The sequence below is a fragment of the Notamacropus eugenii genome, chromosome 5 (assembly GCF_028372415.1).
Source record: "Notamacropus eugenii isolate mMacEug1 chromosome 5, mMacEug1.pri_v2, whole genome shotgun sequence".
Taxonomy (NCBI): Eukaryota; Metazoa; Chordata; class Mammalia; order Diprotodontia; family Macropodidae; genus Notamacropus; species Notamacropus eugenii.
Window position 1 is genome coordinate 199,909,772 of NC_092876.1, and position 19,954 is coordinate 199,929,725.

General features: G+C 38.3%; 1 protein-coding gene across 4 annotated transcripts in view; it reads left to right on the plus strand.

Annotated features, from left to right (window-relative positions):
- Positions 1-19,954, plus strand: part of LOC140505659 (cilia- and flagella-associated protein 337-like) — a 210,664-nt gene that overhangs the window by 148,424 nt on the left and 42,286 nt on the right. For all 4 annotated transcript variants that reach the window (XM_072611852.1, XM_072611854.1, XM_072611856.1 and 1 more), the window contains 5 exons: positions 735-837; positions 11,426-11,532; positions 11,625-11,704; positions 13,009-13,063; positions 13,834-13,879. In XM_072611852.1, the coding sequence (XP_072467953.1) occupies positions 735-837; positions 11,426-11,532; positions 11,625-11,704; positions 13,009-13,063; positions 13,834-13,879 (391 nt within the window). The remainder of the gene's footprint in view (positions 1-734; positions 838-11,425; positions 11,533-11,624; positions 11,705-13,008; positions 13,064-13,833; positions 13,880-19,954) is intronic.

A 19,954-nucleotide genomic window follows, 5' to 3' on the forward strand; every position in this document is an offset into this window, starting at 1 on the left:
TCAGATCAGAACTCCACTTCAACAGTGGAGGCTAAGTGGGACAATGGAGTCAAAAGGTCTGATTTCACATTCTGCTTCAGACACTGACTGTGTCTGTGTGACTCTGGGCAAGTCACTTAACCCTTCCCAGACTCAGTTTCCTCATATGTAAAATTATAATGCCTCACAAGGTTGTTGTGAGGATCAAATGAGATAGCATGTTAAAATGCTTTGCTAAGTTTAAAGGATTACATACATACAAGCTATTATTAATGATTAAGAGGACATATTTCAAATTGTGCCTTGTTAACCTAAGACTTGCTTGGTTAACCTACCTTTCTGGACTGGCATTTTGCTCAAACCTTTTCTTGGCCTCAGCCTTTGACTAGTTTTTCTCAGTCAGTATAACAATCTTGACCTGGATTCTGTAGACATCACTTTTCGTGTCTGCTTAAAGTTTCACCAGCAGAGAGAGAGAGAGAGGAAAGAGAGAGAGAGAGAGAGAGAGAGAGAGAGAGAGAGAGAGAGAGAGAGAGAGAGATTGGGGAGAAAGGTTATAATTCATATTTTTGTCTCATACTGTTTACCAAGCACAGTGTACCTAAAGCAGAAATCTTCTCAGCTCCCAGTTCTGCCTAGTTCATTTTGGAGGTGGGTGGAAGGGTGACACAAGCCACAAAATAAAAATGACGGTGGGAGGCAGCCTCCAGATTGGTTCTAGTTTTCATGACCTAATTTTGTTTTTCATGAACTAGAGCTCGCCCTGAGACTCACCTGGTGGTTTCTCACAAGGAACCTGTAGTGTGCTGCATATACAACAAGACATTTGGACATGTGGTTAGCTGCTCAGAAGGGTCTGTAAGTATCCAGTCATTCCAAAAATGGTAATCATATCTCTGAGTAAGGGAGGCAGGTAGCCAGCATAGACTATCACAGCCAAGCCTCCTCTTAGAAACCTAAGCATGAAGACCTAGAGACTAAAGCAAGGGAAACCAAGAAATTGTTTCTTAAGCAACTACTATGAGCTCCCCCTTTATCCTCCTGTGAAGGATAAAAAAGAAACAGAAGGTGCGATTTTCAAAGATTTTACTTTTCTGCCTGTGGCCACCATGTCAGTGACAACCAGAGGCAGTAAGTAATTTGGGAAAATTTCCCTTTTTACAGACCTTATTTATTTAGTTAACAACAGATGCGTTAGAGAAACAATATGGTATAGTGCAGAGGTTCTTAAAATTGTAGGCGTCAGGACTCCTTTATACTTCTAAAAATTGTTGAGCCCTTCTTTATACTCTTAAAAAGAGTTTTTGTTTATTTGGGTTACATCTAACAATCTTTACCATATTATAAATAAAAGTGAAAAAAAATGTAAAATATTTGTTATTTTTAAAATAACATAAATAACTATTTTATTAAAAATAATCCTATTTCCCTAAACCAAAAATATTAAAATAAAAACATTTTCATAGATAGCTACAATCCAAGTAATAATATAAATGAACAGGAAAGATCCAAACAGGGTAGTAAGGAGAAACTGAAAGACAAAAACCGAAAGCAGTGCCAGCATTTATTAAGCACTTCTATGGGCTAAGCAGTAGGAACACAAATGCAAGCTTTTCCCTCAGATAGATTGCATTCTAATGGTAGATGACGTTTAACGAAGCTGAAAAGCAAGTAGGTTGGGTGGGAGAGAAGGGAACCTGACTAGGGGGCCATGTCTGAAGTCCGAAGTACTGCCTGGAACCAAATGAAGACATGACTGGTCTAGGAGCCATCTTTCAATGGAAGTTCTGGAAGGAATCATTTAATCAGAGGGAGAGGCTACAGGGATGGTGGATACTTCCAGTGTGCAAATTCCAGGTCTGGAGTGAGTTTCCAGGATGAAGAAGTTTCTGAGGAATGAAGTCCAGGGTTCAGCTTAGAGAGGAATGAGGGGATATCACTTCTAGCTGAGGGTACCAGGAAAGGATTTATGGAACAGGTGTCACCTGGGCTGGGCCTTGAAGGAAGGGAAGGACTTCAACAGCTTGGAGATGTCAGAAGGGACATATGGAGGCTTGAAGGACAGCAGTGGGCAGAAGTACTGATTAGGGTAGGTTTAATTACTTAGGTTGAGCTTTTGTCACCCCTCATTGAAATTATTTTGTGGTTTTTGTGGCAGGCAGCTAAAAGTCCTTCCCTTTGAATAAATAGCAATATAGAATGAGTCTTGCTTCTTATAATGTTTCATGTATACACCTAAGTACCCTACTTTCCAAAAAAATTGGCTTTGCCGAGGTCTCCATTTATTTCAGCTCCTCTCCCGAGCAACATATGTTTCTATTTTCTCTGCATATGTTCTTGCCATATGTTCACTTAGTAGAACAGTAATGTCAATAAGCATCACATTTTTTATTAATTCTATCAATAGTTTATCTAAGCTGTTGATAAGAGTCTATTTGAGGTCATGACTCCATCCCAAGATATCTCAGAGCCACTACTTTCCAGTACATTCTTGAGCTGGTAAACATAATAAGCTATTTTTTTCTCACTATGTCTAATAAGTGTCATCCATTCTAGTGAAAGTCTGCTCACTGTCCCCAGATAGAGACACCATGCTCATTCCTTCCTCTATGCCTTTTCTCACACTTCTATTCTGCCTCAAAGTCCCTCTTCTTTCACTTCTATCCAAATCCTGTTGAACTTTGAAGACCTCTCTGAAGTCTCACTCCATCCATGAAGCCTTCCCTTACTATCCTAGATTATCCAATCTCTCATCATTCCTGCCTTTATGTGATACTTTATGTGGTAACATATATTTGGGCATTTACAAGTATGATACCAAAAGGAATTGTCTCAAACAGAGTAGTTTCTCCATGATGCCTTTAATGCACTACTATCAAAGTCCACTGTGATGTCATCAGATAGTTGCCCATGGTGCTTATGGACTCAACACTTGGCTCATAGATTTAGAGTTGTTCAGCAAGTCCAACCTCTCCATTTTACAGATAAAAAAAAATGGTCCAGAGACCTTGGGCAGGTCATTGTAACTCAAATTTCTATGCCTTTCTTACTGTACCATGCTAACAAGAGAAAGTGAATCACTACAGCCAAATGTTTTGTTTGTAATTATTTCACTTAATACACATTTTAAATACTTTTTTTTGCTAAACCAATTAATGTTGTGAAGTAGAGGGTGTGTACAATTGTATTGTGTCATATACTGCTTTATGCCTTAAGTATTACCTTTATAGAAATAGGGTGGTCTAGTGCAGTGGTCCTCAAGCAAAAGGCTGAGGGCTGAAGATTTCTGGCTTCTATAGAGTTCCTATGGGGTAAGAACTTTCTAAAGACTAAGAACCCCATGGAACCCAAAGGTCTCCAGCTTTCATTCTTTCAGAACAAGGGATCTGTGAATCCATATATGCACACAAGATTTTCATTTTGATCTCCATTTAGCTCTAACAAAATATGTAGTGTGACTCAATATGTATTATACCTAAGTGAACATACCTTCTGCACAGTGAATACTGTCTCATTCATATACATATTACTATTTTTGAATTCATGTAGATATTTTGATTAATAAAATAAAACTTTAAAGATATTACTGAATCATAGTAGCTTTTTGTCATCATTTATTTTTTCAATAATTGATATTAATAGTACAGCTAATTCTGTGTGGGTATGCTCAGAATACTTTTTAAAATTTAAAAATGGATTCCTGGGGGAGGAGCCAAGATGGTGGAGTAGCAAGATACACATATGCTAGCTCTGAACCCACAGCCCATAAAATACCTGTAAAGAAGAACTCCCAACAAATTCTGGAGCAGCAGAAGCCACAGAACAACGGAGAGGAGGAGATTTCTGTTCCAGAGAGAAATGAAAAACTGACATGAAAGGTCCATCATGCACCAGACCTGGAGTAGAGCCCAGCCCTGCCTTGGCCGCATGGCACTGAGAGGAGCAGATTGGACCAGGCACTTCAGGGACAGAATCTCCAGTAGCCCCACAGGTCCCTCCACCCACAGGTGCCAAGCATCAGTGAGAGGGTCTTCTCAGTTCGTGAGAGAGGAGTGGGGTGTCCCCATAACTCGGGCCCCTCGGGAAGCAGCAGTGGAGGCAGCAGGGGACAGGAGCTCCCAAAGCAGGCAGGAGATGAGATCCATTGTTGAAGGTCTCCTCATAAACCTGCTGAGAGAACTGAGCCCGAGAGGTGGCCCTGCCCCCACCTGAGCACCTGAACTTAATCTCACACTGAATAGCAGCCCTGCCCAGACAAAGCCCTAAGGCTGGGAAGCAGCATATGAATCTGAGACCCCAAGCGCTGGCTGGGCGGATCTGGAGGCCAGGTGGGTGTGGAGAGGACACTCAGAAGTCAAGTCACTGGCTGGGAAAATGCCCAGAAAAGGGGAAAAAAATAAGACCATAGAAGGTTACTTTCTTGGTGAACAGATATCTCCTCCCTTCCTTTCAGATGAGGAAGAACAATGCTTACCATCAGGGAAAGACACGGAAGTCAAGGCTTCTGTATCCCAAATATCCAAAATAAATATTCAATGGGCTCAGGCCATGGAAGAACTCAAAAAGGATTTTGAAAATCAAGTTAGAGAGGTGGAAGAAAAACTGGGAAGAGAAATGAGAGAGATGCAAGAAAAGCATGAAAAGCAGGTCAACACCTTGCTAAAGGAGACCCAAAAAAATGCTGAAGAAAATAACACCCTGAAAAATAGGCTAACTCAATTGGTAAAAGAGATTTAAAAAGCCAATGAGGAGAAGAATGCTTTCAAAAGCAGAATTAGCCAAATGGAAAAGGAGGTTCAAAACCTCACTGAAGAAAATAGTTCTTTCAAAATTAGAATGGAACAGATGGAGGCTAATGACTTTATGAGAAACCAAGAAATCACAAAACAAAACCAAAAGAATGAAAAAATGGAAGATAATGTGAAATATCTCATTGGAAAAACAACTGACCTGGAAAATAGATCCAGGAGAGACATTTTAAAAATTATGGGACTATCTGAAAGCCATGATCAAAAAAAGAGCCTAGACATCATCTTTCATGAAATTATCAAGGAAAACTGCCCAGAGATTCTAGAACCAGAGGGCAAAATAAGTATTCAAGGACTCCACTGATCACTGCCTGAAAGAGATCCAAAAAGAGAAACTCCTAGGAACATTGTGGCCAAATTCCAGAGTTCCGTGGTCAAGGAGAAAATATTGCTAGCAGCTAGAAAGAAACAATTCAAGTACTGTGGAAACACAGTCAGGATAATACAAGATCGAGCAATGTCTGCATTAAAGGATCAGAAGATGATATTCCAGAGGTGAAAGGAGCTAGGATTAAAACCAAGAACCACCTACACAGCAAAACTGAGTATAATACTTCCTGGGAAAAAGTGGCCATTCAAGGAAATAGAGAACTTTCAAGCATTCTTGTTGAAAAGTACAGAACTGAATAGAAAATCTGACTTTCAAACACAAGAATCAAAAGAGAATGAAAAGGTAAAACAGGAAATAGAAATCATAAGGAACTTACTAAAGTTGAACTGTTTGCATTCCTACATGGAAGGATAATATTTGTAACTCTTGAGATTTTTCTCAGTATTTGGATAGTTGGAGGGATTATATACATAGAGGTCACAGGGTGAGTTGAATATAAAGGGATGATATCTAAAAAAAATAAAATAAAGGGATGAGAGAGGAATGTATTGAGAGAAGGAGAAATAGAATGCAGTAAATTATCTCTCATATAAAAAGGGTAAGAAAAAGCTTTTTCAATGGAGGGGAAGCAGGGGAGGTGAAATGTAAAGAATGGAACTTACTCACCTCGGATTTGATTTAAGGAGGGAATAACATGCATACTCAATTTTGTATGAAAATCTATCTTACACTACAGGAAAGTAGGAGGGAAGGGAGGGGGTGATAGAAGGGAGGGCAAATGGGAGGAGGGGGTAATTAGAAGGAAATGCTTTTGAGGAGGGATAGGGTCAAAAAAGAGAATGGAGTAAATGGGAGGCAGGATAAGATGGAGAGAAATATAGTTAGTCTTTCACAACATGACTGTTATGTAAGTGTTTTGCATGACTACACAAGCATAACTTATATCAAGTTGCTAGTCTTCTCAGTGGGAATGGATGGGTGGGAGGGATGAAGGGAGAGAAATTGGAACTCAAAAGTTTTAAAAATGAATGTTAAATATTGTTTTTATATGCAACTGGGAAATAAGCCATATAGGCAATGGGGTATAGAAATCTATCTTGCCCTACAAGAAAGGAGAGGGGAAGGTCATGAGAGAAAGGAGGGCAGATAGAAGGGAGGACAGGTTGGGAGAAGAGGCAATTGGAGTGCATGATGCCTTGGAGTGGGAAGAGGGGAGAGATAGGGAGAAAATTTGAAACTCAAAATCTTGTGGAAGTGAATGTTGAAAACTATAAAGAAACAAACAAACAAATAAATATACAAAAAATAAATAAATAATCAAAAATAAAATAAAAAGAAACCAAGCAATTAAAAATATAAAGCAAAGGAAATCCAGTTAAGACAAGACTATTCTGCATTCACAAGAAACCTCAAGAGAGAATGAGATACAATGTTCTAAAGAGCAAGTGATCTCAGACACAATATTTAAAAAAATCACATACCTGAAATCACAAACCTGAAACTACTAATTAATGAAAAATATAGATGTTTAATAAAAGAAAAGCATTTGCAATATTCCTAGATAAAAAGACATTAGAAGATTATGTGGTTTGCAAACATCTAAGATGACATAAACAAAAAAAAAGGCAAGCAAATATAGTATCTGAGAAAGGAATAACTAATCCCAGAAAAAAAGAAGGGAAAAAACAGAAAGAGAAAGATATTTATGGGTTATGGTGTATAGCTTCAACCGAATCTCTTCAGAGACAATTTTTAATTTTGAACATAAGCATTTGTACCTTGGAAATCAGCAAGTGCTACAAATCAAGACTGGCTTTATTGTTTTGTTGATTTCTAGATTTAAGAAAATAATATAGAAAATATTAATAATTCAGATTAAGCTTAAAAGCATGCCATGTGTACTTTCTTTTGAGACATCCAGGTATCAAAGACTTATTAGCATATAGGGCTAAAAACAATAGCAGCAATAGCAAAAGACAGACCTGTACAAGATTTCTTTCTAAAAGTGCAGAAGGAGACAAAAAAGAATGCAAAACTTAAACAGAAGTTATGGTAAAAGAATAGACCTGAAACACCATGGACTAAACCTCACAATGCCTCATCAACAGGTAGAACAATGTTTTGTTTTTGGTTTTTCAATGGGAGTAAATTACAGAATGAGAGAGTACTTGAAAAGAGAAGATGGAAAGTAAAATATAGGAGCAAATGCGATGTACTCTAATGAATTCAGTGATAAACAATGAAGAGGAAGTAACTCTTGTAATCTCTCAGGGAAGAAAAGCTCACTGGAGAATGAGTAAGGTGGCAAAAGGAAGGATTGAAGTAGAAGGGGAAGGGAGAAATCTCAATTCAGAAAGAATCCCACTGAAGAGCACTCCCATAGGAGAAAGGTACTCTAACAGAGGTTCCCAAACTTATTTGCCTACCACCCCCTTTTCAAAAAAAAATTACTCAGCACCCCCCTGTAAATCTACTTTATTTAACCTTTTAACATTTTTTTAAATGAAATTTGCATCACCCAAGGTTACTACCACCTCCCCTGGATCATTCCAGCACCTCCCAGGGGGTGCTACCATCCACTTTGGGAACCTGTGCAAGTGATGGGATGTTATAATGTCTATAATTAGAAAGGATTTGGTTCTTTGAGGGACCACTACCTCCAAAAGAGGAAACTAGGTAGATAAAATGCTAGATTTGGAGTCTGAGTTAAAATTCAGTCTCAGATACTTATTAGCTGTATGACCTTGAGCAAATGATATAATTTCTGTCTCGTTTTCTCAACTGTAAAATGGTGATCATAATGGCTCTTGCCTCACAAGGTTGTATGGGAATCAAGTGAGATTGTAGGGACTATATAAATACTAACTATTATTGTTATTAAGTGTTGTGCCTTCACTGACAACAACCTGTGACAGGAAAAGGGGTAACAGAACTTCTGACATCCAGAAGGGTTAGATGGCATGGATGAAGACAGGCAAATGGGAAAAAAAAATTGTCATGAGGATACTAGGGATAGTAATTAAGCTTACAATCAGGGACATTTTCTACCAGGGGGTAATACTGCTAACCTCTTTATCTCCTACATGAATTGGTATTGCTAAGTGAAACATAAGAGAAAAAAAAAGAGGTAAGATTTACAAAGAAATAAGATGGAAATTATTTAGAATAGGGATTTCAAAATAGTACCTTGAAAGCTTTAATTCCACAAAGAATACATTCATTTAGCCAACAAGAATTTATAGAGTGCTTACTACCAGGCAGGTATTAAGAAACTAAAGAAGGAATAAATAGATATAAGGATTATGAATAGCATAATAAAAGCCTAAAATAGAAAGACAGAAAATGAGAATGAGGAAAAAAATTCTTTTTATGAAAAGACACAGAAAAATTTTAAAAACTAACAAAGGAAATTGAAAATGGGGAAAGGAGAGGGATTTTACTTTTCTACTTAACTGGGAGGGAAAAAGAGGGGAAGATAAGAATTAGATAACTAAATAAAAAGGAGAAAGAAAAAGGAATAAGTTAAGTGAAACTTCAAAACTAGGAAAAGAGTAGCAAACAAAGTGAGGTCATCCGGGGAGGGGATTGAGAGTGAAAGGAAGCAAGCCCATGGAAATAGGGTAGCTTTAAAGAATATTAAGAAAAAATAACTGAAAATATAAAGAACTATCTTTAAAGAGGAAGAGGAACAACAAAATCATAATTTGAAAAAACCCAATACTAGAGACAAATGAAGGAAAATATAGAGCTAATTCCCATAACTTTAAGTGTAAATGTATTTAAAAAACCTGATAAAATTAAAGTGACAAACTGTATAAAAACAAAATCCCATCATGTATTGCTGACAAGAAATACAACTAAAAAGATATGCCTGGAATAAAGATAAGGGGGTGAAACAATATCGATATTCTTTAGATAAATAAAAAATCAAGATTGTAATCATGGTATCAGGCAAAGCAAAAACAAAACTTCAAAACATAAATAGAGTTAAACTACATATTGGAAACTATATGCTCCTGAAAGGAACCATAGGCAACCAATCAGCATCAATATTGTTTCAAATACTTTAACATCTAAAATCATAAAGGAAACATTAACTGAATGACGACAAGATATAGACAACTATACAATAATAGCTAGAGACTTTATGGTCCCTTCTCTCACTTTTGGACAAATTCAACAGAAAGACAAACAAAAGAGAGAATTGAACAAATTGCTTGAGAAATTAGAGCAAAAAAGATTTAAGGCATCATCTAAATGGAGATGCTAAAGAATGTATATATTTCATGTAGAACATGAATTGACCATATGTTAGGGCAAAGATATATTTCAAATAAATGTAAAAAAAAAAGCAGAAACAGTAAACACTTGTTTTGTAGACTGTTAACCATAAAACTAGCAATCAGTTCAGGGAGCAAAAACAAAATAACAAATGCAAATAGAGACAACAATTAAATGCTAAAAACAAATAGGTTAAAGAATAAAATCAATAGAACACTGAATATTGTAAAAAATGAATAATCATTTCCCACCTGACTGCACTACATTGGTACTTCTTGGACCAGATGAGATATCTGTAAAGTATTTAATACAGTGCCTAGCACATAGTAAGTGCTATATAAAAGTTTATTCTTTTCCTCTTTCCTTTCCCTGACTTCTCCACGATGCTCCAGGAACCCCATCATGGGGAAACTTCTTGACTTGCAAGATTGAATCACCCTTAGTATTCCATCTCATCACTGTCATCTACCCTTCTGATTAAAAGGCAGAGAAATGAATTCCAAAACACCTATTTAAGAAGGAAACTCAGGACAGACACCTCATTTTCCAGCTGACTGCTTTACTTTGGGACTTCATGACTTCTCCACTATGCTCTCAGATGGAGTCCTTTCCCTTTCAGCTTTTGTGTGCTGTCTTCTCCAATTAGATTGTCAACTAGTTGAAGGGACTTTCTTTTTTGTATCTGTATCCCCAGTTCTTAGCATAGTTACAGAGTAGGTTACTTAGTGTTTTTTGATTATTGCCTATTGACTGAAAGAAAATGACAATGATAAAGGAACATCATATTTCTGGAATGTAGCTAAAGCAGTCCTAGAAAGTCCTAGAAAAGGATAAATTGTTGCATTCATCCTTTGTTGCTGAAGAAGACCATGCCATCAGAGAAATGATGACATGACTTGCACTTGACTTTGTTTTGAGTGAGAGAGGGCTGTGCAAAGTCACCAGCCTCTCTTTCTCCTCATGAGCCATCTGGATCCAGTGACCAGATATTCATCAGGATGACTAGAAATGGCCCAGAATGCAATGGGAGACCTGGGTCCCTTAGGCCAAGGTCTATTTTGGTAATCACTTAGGGTGAGGTAATGCCCTTTCAATGAATAGAACTGTTTAAGTAGCCAGGGAATGGCCCCTTTAATGAGTCAGAGAAAAAACAACTAAATCAAGTTGGGAGGGAAACAGCAACAGTTACTATTGATAATCACTCTTAAATTATATCCCTAAAAACATACATTAACAAACAGAAAAGGAGAGAATTAATGAACCCAATATTAATTTTTTAAAAATTGAAAAGCTAACAAAAAGGAAACCCAAACACATAATGGTAAAAATAGAGGAAAACAAATGAATTAGAAATAAAAATGATATACAAATGTTCAATGTAAAAACTTGTTCTTTGGAAAGACAAACATACCTGGGAGAAGAATATTATGTGAGAAGAACAGTAAGAAGCCCAATCTGTCTAGAAGATACTGTAGTAAAGGGGGATAATGGATACTAAGTTAAATTGGGATTATTTGCGTTACCTATTTCATGGGGCCGTTGCGAGAAAACCATCTTGTTAAATTTCAAGCACTATGTAAGTGTGTTATTAACAAGATTCTAAGCTTTTAAAGTATAAAGGCCATTTGTTTTTTTTAATATTCCCCCAACAACACCTAGTGTTAGTAGTAGATACATAATAGGAATTCAATAGATATTTGTTGAATCATAATAACTCATATTTATATTATAATAGCTCCTTCACATAGTGCTTTAACTGCTTCACAATAACTTCATGATGGATGTTATGTATGTAGTACTAGTGTTATTATCCCCATTTTTATAGATAAGAAAACCAAGATTCAGAGAATTGAAATGACTTACCAAGAGTTATATAGCTATAAAGTGTCAGAAATGGATTTTAAATTCAAGTCTTCTGATTGACCTCCATGATTCTTATCTTTAAATGGAAATTCCCTTTATATCCATAATCATTGTAATCCCTATTTCAAAAATTTTGCTCAGTTTTTCTTCTTCCCTTACATAGGTGATCAAAGTGTGGGATTCTGAAACAGGAATGTTGTTGTCTGAATTTATTGGAGCTCATGGCAATGCAGAAATCACCTGCTTGACTTTTGATTCCAGTGGGAGAAGGTACACTCATTCTTAATTGTCTATTTGACTCAGAATTGTCATTGAACCTCTCGATCTTGGATCTTAATGAGTAAACATTAATTCCACCTCAGGCTGGTCACTGGTGGCAGAGATGGGTGTTTAAGAATCTGGAACTACAACAATGGACACTGTCTGAAAACCCTGACCCAAGGCAAGTGACTTCCATTTCTCCAGGCCTTAAAATATGAGTATGTGTACTTGGTAAGTTGTATGGGATTGAAAGTATTATGGATGTGCCTGGTGTTATTCCCTCACTGAACTTACCTATACAGAGCAATGTTTTGAGGAAAACACTTGATTTGACTTATTTAGAGTGTTATAACATTAAATTCTAAACATTTTTGATGGTGTGACATACAGATAAGAAATCCCCCACAAGAACAGTCAAATATGCTAGGAACTTCATATAGGTTTCCTTCTCATGCTGCCAACTTGAGTACCCTGCATTCACAAACATTTAAAACCCATGATCTCAGGGTGATAAGACTTTAGTGTATATACACAGTGTCATAAAAAGGTCCTCTGAGGTTCTCTACTAATTGTCCCTGTGTCTCTGCATCAGTTTCATGTCACTCATGGTATTTTTACACTATTACTATAATTATTGCCATGTTTATATACTACAATCATGTTTTTACTATATCTACTGATAGAAGTATTGTGAAGAAAAAGAATGACTACTGAAAAGAGGTTAAAGAATTGTTTAAAGTCTTGCAATGAATTTTGGTTAAATAATTGGGGGGTGTATGTGTGGGTAAGACCTTATGAAACCATAACTCCAGCTGCTCCCATTTGCTGTTAAAAGATAACTGACTTATCCCCACTCATGAGGAAGGAAGGAAGGAAAGATACAATCATTTATTGAGTGTACCTACTATGTGCAAAGCACTGGGCTCAAAGCTTTGCAAAAATGATTTCTTGTGATCCTCATAATCACCTTGGAAGGTTTATAATAATATGCTATTATTAGCCACATTTTACAGTTGAAGAAAATGAAGCAAACAGAGATTAAGTGACTTGCTTAAGAATACACTGCCAGTAAATATCGGAGGTCAAATTTGAAGTCAGGTCTTCTTGATTCCAGGTCTAAGACTCTATTCACTGTAAAGAGCAGAAAAAATGTCTTTCTGGTTATAAGAGCCAGTTCGGTAAATTAGCAAAGCTTTCCTGACTTGCAGGGTCTCTGGATAGTGGCCTGGAAGTGGTCATTAACTTCAAAAAAGTGAGTGATTTCTTCTTTACTCACCAGACCCAAAGTAAGCAAAATAATTCAAGTATTTACAATAGAAATGAAAGCTCCTTGAGAAGAGGAATTGTTTCATTCTTTACATTTATATATCCCCAGTGTCTAGTACACTGCCTGGTATGCAGTAGGCACTTAACAAATGCTTGTTGACTGATTGATTTAAAGTGTCTTTGAGAACACAAGCTGATTAACTGCATTATTTTTTCCAGATGAAAAACACAATGAAGTCTGTGACTGTACTTATGTGGAAGTGTATCAAAATAAGTAAGCTGTATCTACAGTAGTGAGACCTGTTCTTCAGAAATGCTAACTGGGAGGAGAGAAAATTTGGGGGAAAGGCAGGACATGAGAGTCATCCTCAAGTATTTCAGGGATTGCCATGAGGAACTGACCCTCCAATACTACTATCCTAATGGTCCCTCTACTTCCAATCTTCTCTCAAATCCAAGATTTCCAGGATTCTATAGAATAATTAATTGTATCATGGAATAGTGGAAGCTTGTAGTCAGAAAACTGATATTCAAATCTTCCCTCCCTGTTAGGCTTGTGACCTTGGAAAGTTATTTAACCTTTGTAAGCCTCTTTTCTAATATCTTGCTGATAAGTACCAAATAAGATAAACTATAACAGAAGATATTATATAAGTAATTAACACCATTGCCTGCTTTCATAAGAACAAGTCATTAGGGGATGTTCTGTTCCTTTGAATGTTTTTAGCCCCCAGGAGTAACAGCCCTAGATAACTTAAGCTCAACATCCTATTAGAGACTTAAAAATTCCCTAAGTACTACAAAGTGAAAAATGTGGTTTTCTGTTAATTTGTGGCTTTGAAATCAGGGTGCAAAGAATTCTAGATTTAGAACTTAGAGGTCATTTAGTCCAACACATCCAACACTCTGAAACTTGACTAAGTTACAGATGAGTTGCCACCCATGTTAGCATGATGAAATCATGGGTCCTTGATTTATTAATAAAATTTCTAAGTGTAATAGACAAACTTAATTATCTGACTCCTGAACTTTTTATCATTCTAGGTACATCATAGCTGTGGGATGGGACAGAAGAATAAACATGTATTTTGTAAGTAAACAGCAAAATAAGAGTTTCAGCTCCCTGATTCAGAATAAACTTTCTATCACTTGGCTATCTTCCTTTTATAAAGAAATGTTGGGAAGAGGCCAATACATTTATCTTTAGTATTTTTTTTGTATCTTTAGTATTTTTTACCTGGTAACATACCCAGCCAGTGAAGACAAAATTGAGTCAGAAAAGGATTCTTCTCTTCTACATACATTTTTCCTACCCTAGTTTTGCTCCTTCTTGTTGTTTGTTCTTCCTGGTCTCAGTCAGGTGCAGAAGGAAACTGATTACGGAGACAGTAAGTGGCAGACATGGCTGAGTCATATTGGGCCACCCTTAGAATTCATTCATTTTAACAAGCATTTATTCAGCTGCTGTTACTTGCCAGACACTGAGCTGGTTGCAGTGGGGAATAAAAAATCGATAAGATACATAGTTCCTGCCTTCAAGGCCTACCATCCTAATTGGTCTCCCCACTTACAATCTTCTGCTTTTTTAATACACTCAATTCAATTTTTAATAACACACATATATTAAAACACTTGTGTGGAAGGTACAGTTACAAAGGTCGAGGTTTTATGGGGTAGGGGGAAGTGCTTGCCCTCAAGGAACAGGGGGAGCAATGGGTGACTGTCAAGTTAATATCTGAGGACGGATGTGGAAAGCCCTGATGACAGAAGCTTCAGACTTGGTGACCCTTTCTAATGGAGAGAAGTGCTGGTTGGTGATTCTAGAAAGGCACTGATCCACCAAGTCCAGCAGAGAGATTTAGCCAAGGAGAATCTCATGAGGAGTCCATGAATCAAGAAAAAAGACTTCTTGTACTAGAAGTAAGAAGGTACTCCTTAGCTGTATTTGGCATGTACCTTGCTACCATGTATGTTAAGTTGGAGCCCACTCTCTCCATGGACTTTCTACGTGTAAAGAAAGAATGTGTATGGTAACCCTGAGAGCCGATAATTTAGATAATTATCCGAGAATTAGGAGTTCCTGGTACTATCTCTCATACCATGTTTAAAAGTTTTTTTTCTATTGGGGGCACACAATATTTACCCAAGTAAATTCAAAATAGTTTCAAGAGGGAGGGAATGCAAATAATGGGGGAAATCAGGAAAAGTCCTCATATAAAAAGTGGCACCTGAGCTTTGAAGGAAACTAAGGATTGTATCAGTAGGAGGTGACAGATGCATTTCAGATGTGAGGAGTTCTGGAAGAAGATCAAGCGCATCAGGAGGGTGATATTTGATTTGTAAGTGAACTGAAATTAAGTGAGATAGGTTTGTGCAAAGTCATCAACCTCACCTTCTCCTTCAGTATCATCTGAGTCTAGGGACAATACATAGGTCAGGATGACTTGAGATGGCTCCAGATGCAGTAGGGAGACCTTAGTCTTTTTAAGGTAAGGTCTTTCCCAGGTGTCAATTTGTCTAAGGTAACACCCATTCAGTGATTCAGTGATTTAAAGCTGGGTGAGAAAAGAGGTAAAAGATGGCCTAGTTTGCCTACTCAAAAAAGAAAATCATTCTGGGACCCTCAAGGTTTCTGGCCAGAATAGAAACAGGTGCTACACTCACTCTGAGTCATCAAAACCCAAACAATGACCAACTGAGGCTTGGGCTGGGACATATTTTTGGCCAATCAGGGAGAGTCAGAGTGATTTGGGTTTAAGTAGCTCTATTTGTATCCAAAGGCAGAAAGGTGGAGAATGAAGAAAGAGCTAGAAAGTCAGTTTGACTGAAACAGTGCATTTAGGAGAGTAAGATGAAATTACATTAGAAATATAGGTAGAAGAGAAATTATGGAAGGCTTTAAATGTCAGACAGAAGATTTTGTATTTTATGCAAAAGGCAACAGGTAGCCACTGAAGATTTTTGAGATGGGTTGAGTTGGAGGGAAGGGTAACATGATCATATCTATGTTTTAGGAATATCAGTTTAGCTGCTCTGAGGAACTTGGAGACATGAACACCAATTAGGAGGCAGTTGTAGTGATCCATAGGGAAAGTGATGAGGATTTATATTAGGATAGAGTCTATGTTAATGGAAAGGTGGACAGATATGTGAGAGACACTGTAGAACTAAAATCAACAAGACTTGATGACTGATTGGATGAGAGTTGAGGGAGAAGAAAGAATCAATGATAGTCTAAGATTGTGAAACTAAGTATAGCTCTCTCTGTGTTCATTCTCCCAACTCCCATTTGCACTGGCAGGTTAGGTCCTCAGACAGCAATGACTACTGTTCTCCTCAGGGTGGTAATCCTGAGAGGTAGGAGTTCCTAGTACTGTGTCTCACAAGCCTCCATCCAATGTGCCTCTCATTATCATCAGCCAATTGATATCAATTAGCTTTTACAAAAGAGATATTTACCAAGAAGATATTGGAAGTACAGAAGGTACAAAAAATATCCTCCACACCAGACTGAGGGATACACTCTTTCCTTGCACATCAAAAGCTCATGGGGATAGTGGGCTCCAACTTCAGCTACATGGTAGCAAGGTACATGCTGAATGAAGCAAGGAGTATCTTCTCACTTCTAACATAAAAGTCTTTTTTCTTGATTCATCAAATCCTTGAGAAGTTCTCCTTGGGTAAAGCTCTGCTTGGCTTAGTGGATCAATGTCTTTCTAGAATCACTAACCAGCACTTCTCTCCATCACAAAGGGTCAACAAGCCTGAAGCTGCTGTCATCAGATCTTTCCATATCCATCCTTGGACATTACCTCAATTGCCATTCATTGCTTGCTGCTGCCATTGGACTCTGTGCTGTTGCTGTTCAGTTGTTTTAGTTGTGTCTGACTCTTTGCCACCTCATTTGGGGTTTTCTTGATTTTCAAAATTCTTTTTGAGCTCTTCCATGGCCTGAGCCCATTGAGTGGGCTGGGATACAGAGGCCTTGACTTCTGTGTCTTTGCCTGATGGTAAGCATTGTTCTTCCTAATCAGAAAGGAAGGGAGGAAATGCCTGTTCACCAAGAAAGTAATCTTCTATAGTCTTATTTCTTTTTCCCTTTTTTGGGCATTTTCCCAGCCAGTGACTTGACCTCTGAATATTCTCCTCACACCCACCTCGCCTCCTGATCCTCCCAGCCAGCGCTTGGGGTCTGAGATTCAAATGCTGCTTCCCAGCCTCAGGGCTTCCGCGGGGGTGGGGCTGCTATTCAGTGTGAGATTATGTTCAGGTGCTCAGGTGGGGGCAGGGCTGCCTCACGGGCTCAGTTCCCTCAGGGGGTTTATGCAGAGACCTTCAACAATGGATCCAGGCTCCCGCCTGCCTGGGGAGCCCTGGTCCGCCACCGCCCCAGCCGCTGCCTCCCGATGGGGCCCGAGCCATGGGGGCACCCCACTCCCCCCTCGACCCACCAAAAAGACCCTCTCACTGACCCCCACCACCTGTGGGCGGAGGGACCCGCAGCCACTGGAGATCCTGTCCCCGAAGCCCGCTCAGATCTGCTCCCCTCCGTGCCGTGGCCGCGGCAGGGCTGGGCTGGGCTCCGCGTCCACAGCACGACGGACCCTTCGCGAGAGGTCTGCAGGTCCCCCCCCCCCCCGAACAGAAATCTCCTTTGCTCCACTGCCCTGCGGCTTCCACTGCTCCAGAATTTGCCGTGAGTTCCTTTTTACAGATGTTCTATGGGTTGTGGGTTCGGAGCTACGTGTATGTGCGTCTTTCTACTCTGCCATCTTGGCTCCGCCCCCCCTTGGGGTTTTCTTGGCAAAGATACTGGAGAGGTTTGCAATTTCCTTCTCCAGCTCATTTTACAAATGAGGAAAATGAGGCAAACAGGATGAAGTGACTGCCCAGGGTCACACAGCTTATGTGTCTAGGGCCAGATTCAAACGCAGGTCCTCCTAGCTCCAGGCCTGGCACTGTATCTGACTTCAATTGCTGGAGAGATCTTTGATGGCTCTGATGGAACTCCTCAACTGACAAGGTTGCTCAGGTACTACCTTCTTGGAAGTCATTTGCCAAATATTTGGAAAGAATAAACACAAAAGAAATAGTGGTATCACATGCTTATGGACACAAAGTAGTCAGGTGGAAGATAGGATAGCCTCCTACTCAGCAGTTCACTGCAGTTCTTGCCTCCCTTGCTGTCAGGAAGAAAAAGAGACTGAGATACCATTGAATTGTCCTTTTTCTATGTGAACTCCATTCCAGTTCAAAATCTCCTAAGTCACTGGTTCTTCTGACTTTGTAACCACTTTAGAAGATTTTCATAACCACATAATACTAACTTCTTAGTAGTGAATGGAAACAAACTTCCAACGTTCTAACATATTAAATTGAAATTAGGCAGGTAGCATCTGTGTACACTTTATATAACACAGAAGGAAAGATGAATCCAAGCAACTCTGAGACAGAAATTCATAACTATGGTCTGTGAACTTGGTTTTTTTATATTTAATATTTTTAAAACCATTTCAATATAACTAGTTTCCTTGTAACATTCTATATTTTATGAATTTGAAAACACTTCTGACAATGGGTCCATAGGCTTCACCAAACTGCCCAAAAGGTCCATGACACAAAAAAAGGTTAAGAACTCCTGTCCAATAGACAGCCCTCATTAACCAACTTCTTACACATATGTACACATTGTTTCCCTTGGTTAGATTGTAATATCCTAGAGGGCAGGAATTGTTTCACATTTATCTTTGTATCTCCAGTGCCTGGCACATAGAAGGCATTTACTAAATGCTTGTTTATTAACTTGGTTGATTACCTGCCCTTTCACTGAACCCTTTCCTTTTTTGAATATATAGTTTATTTATTTTTCAGTTCTTAGCACTCACTTTCACAAGAATTTGAATTCAAAATTTTCTCCCCATCTCTCCCCACCTCTCACCCCAGAACAGCATGCACCCCATCCACTTTTTTCTACAGTCTGTCCTCCCTTCTATTACTCACTGTTCTTAAATCCCCCTTTCCCTCTATTTTCCTGTAGGGTAAAATGGATTTCTATATTCCATTGCCTGTATAGCTTAATTTCCAGTTGCATGCTAAAACAACTTTTAATATTCATTCTTAAAGCTTTGAGTTCCATATTCTCTCCCTCCCTCCCCACCCAGCCTCATTGAGAAAATAAACAATTCAATATAGTTCATATAAATGTAACAATGCAAAGCACTTTCATAATATTTATGTTGTAAAAGACTAAACACATTTCCCTCTGTCCTATCCTGCCCTTCATTTACTTCATTCTCACCCTTGACCTGTCCTCCCACAATAATGTTTGCTTCTGATTATCCCTTTCCCCAATTTGTTGTCTCTTCTATTATCTTCCTCTCCTATCCCCTTCCCCTTTGCCTTCCTGCAGGGTAAAATAGATTTCCGTATCCAATTGAGTATGTATTATTCCTTCCTTAAGTCAAATCTCATGAGATTAAGGCTCAATTTCCTTTCATCTCCCCCCTCTTCCCTTCCATTGTAGAAGCTCTTTCTTCCCTCTTATATGTGAGATGATTTTCTCCCTTTCTCTTACTCCTAGTACATTCCATTCAACAGTAAGTTTTATTTTTTTATATATTCTCCCTTCATATTCAGCTCACCCTGTGCCCTCTGTCTATGTGTGTGTGTGTGTGTTTGTGTGTAGATAGATATATGTATATATCTATCTACACACACATACATACATACACAATACATATATATTTGCACAGACATATATATACATATATGCACATATACATACACATACATACACATGTACATATACATGCCTACACATATATAATATTCACATACATGCATACCCATACACACCTACATATATATATTCCCTCTAACTACCTTAATACTGAAACAGGTCTCATGAGTTACAACTAACATCTTTCCATGTAGGAATGTAAACAGTTCAACTTTAATGAGTTCCTTAAGGCTTCTCTTTCCTGTTTACCTTTTCATGTTTCTCTTGATTCTTGTATATGAAAGGTCAATTTTCTATTCAGCTCTGGTCTTTTCAACAAGAATGCTTGGAAGTCCTCTATTTCATTGAAATTCCATTTTTCCCCTGAAGTATTATGCTCAGTTTTGCTAGGTAGGTGATTCTTGGTTTTAATCCTATCTCCTTTGA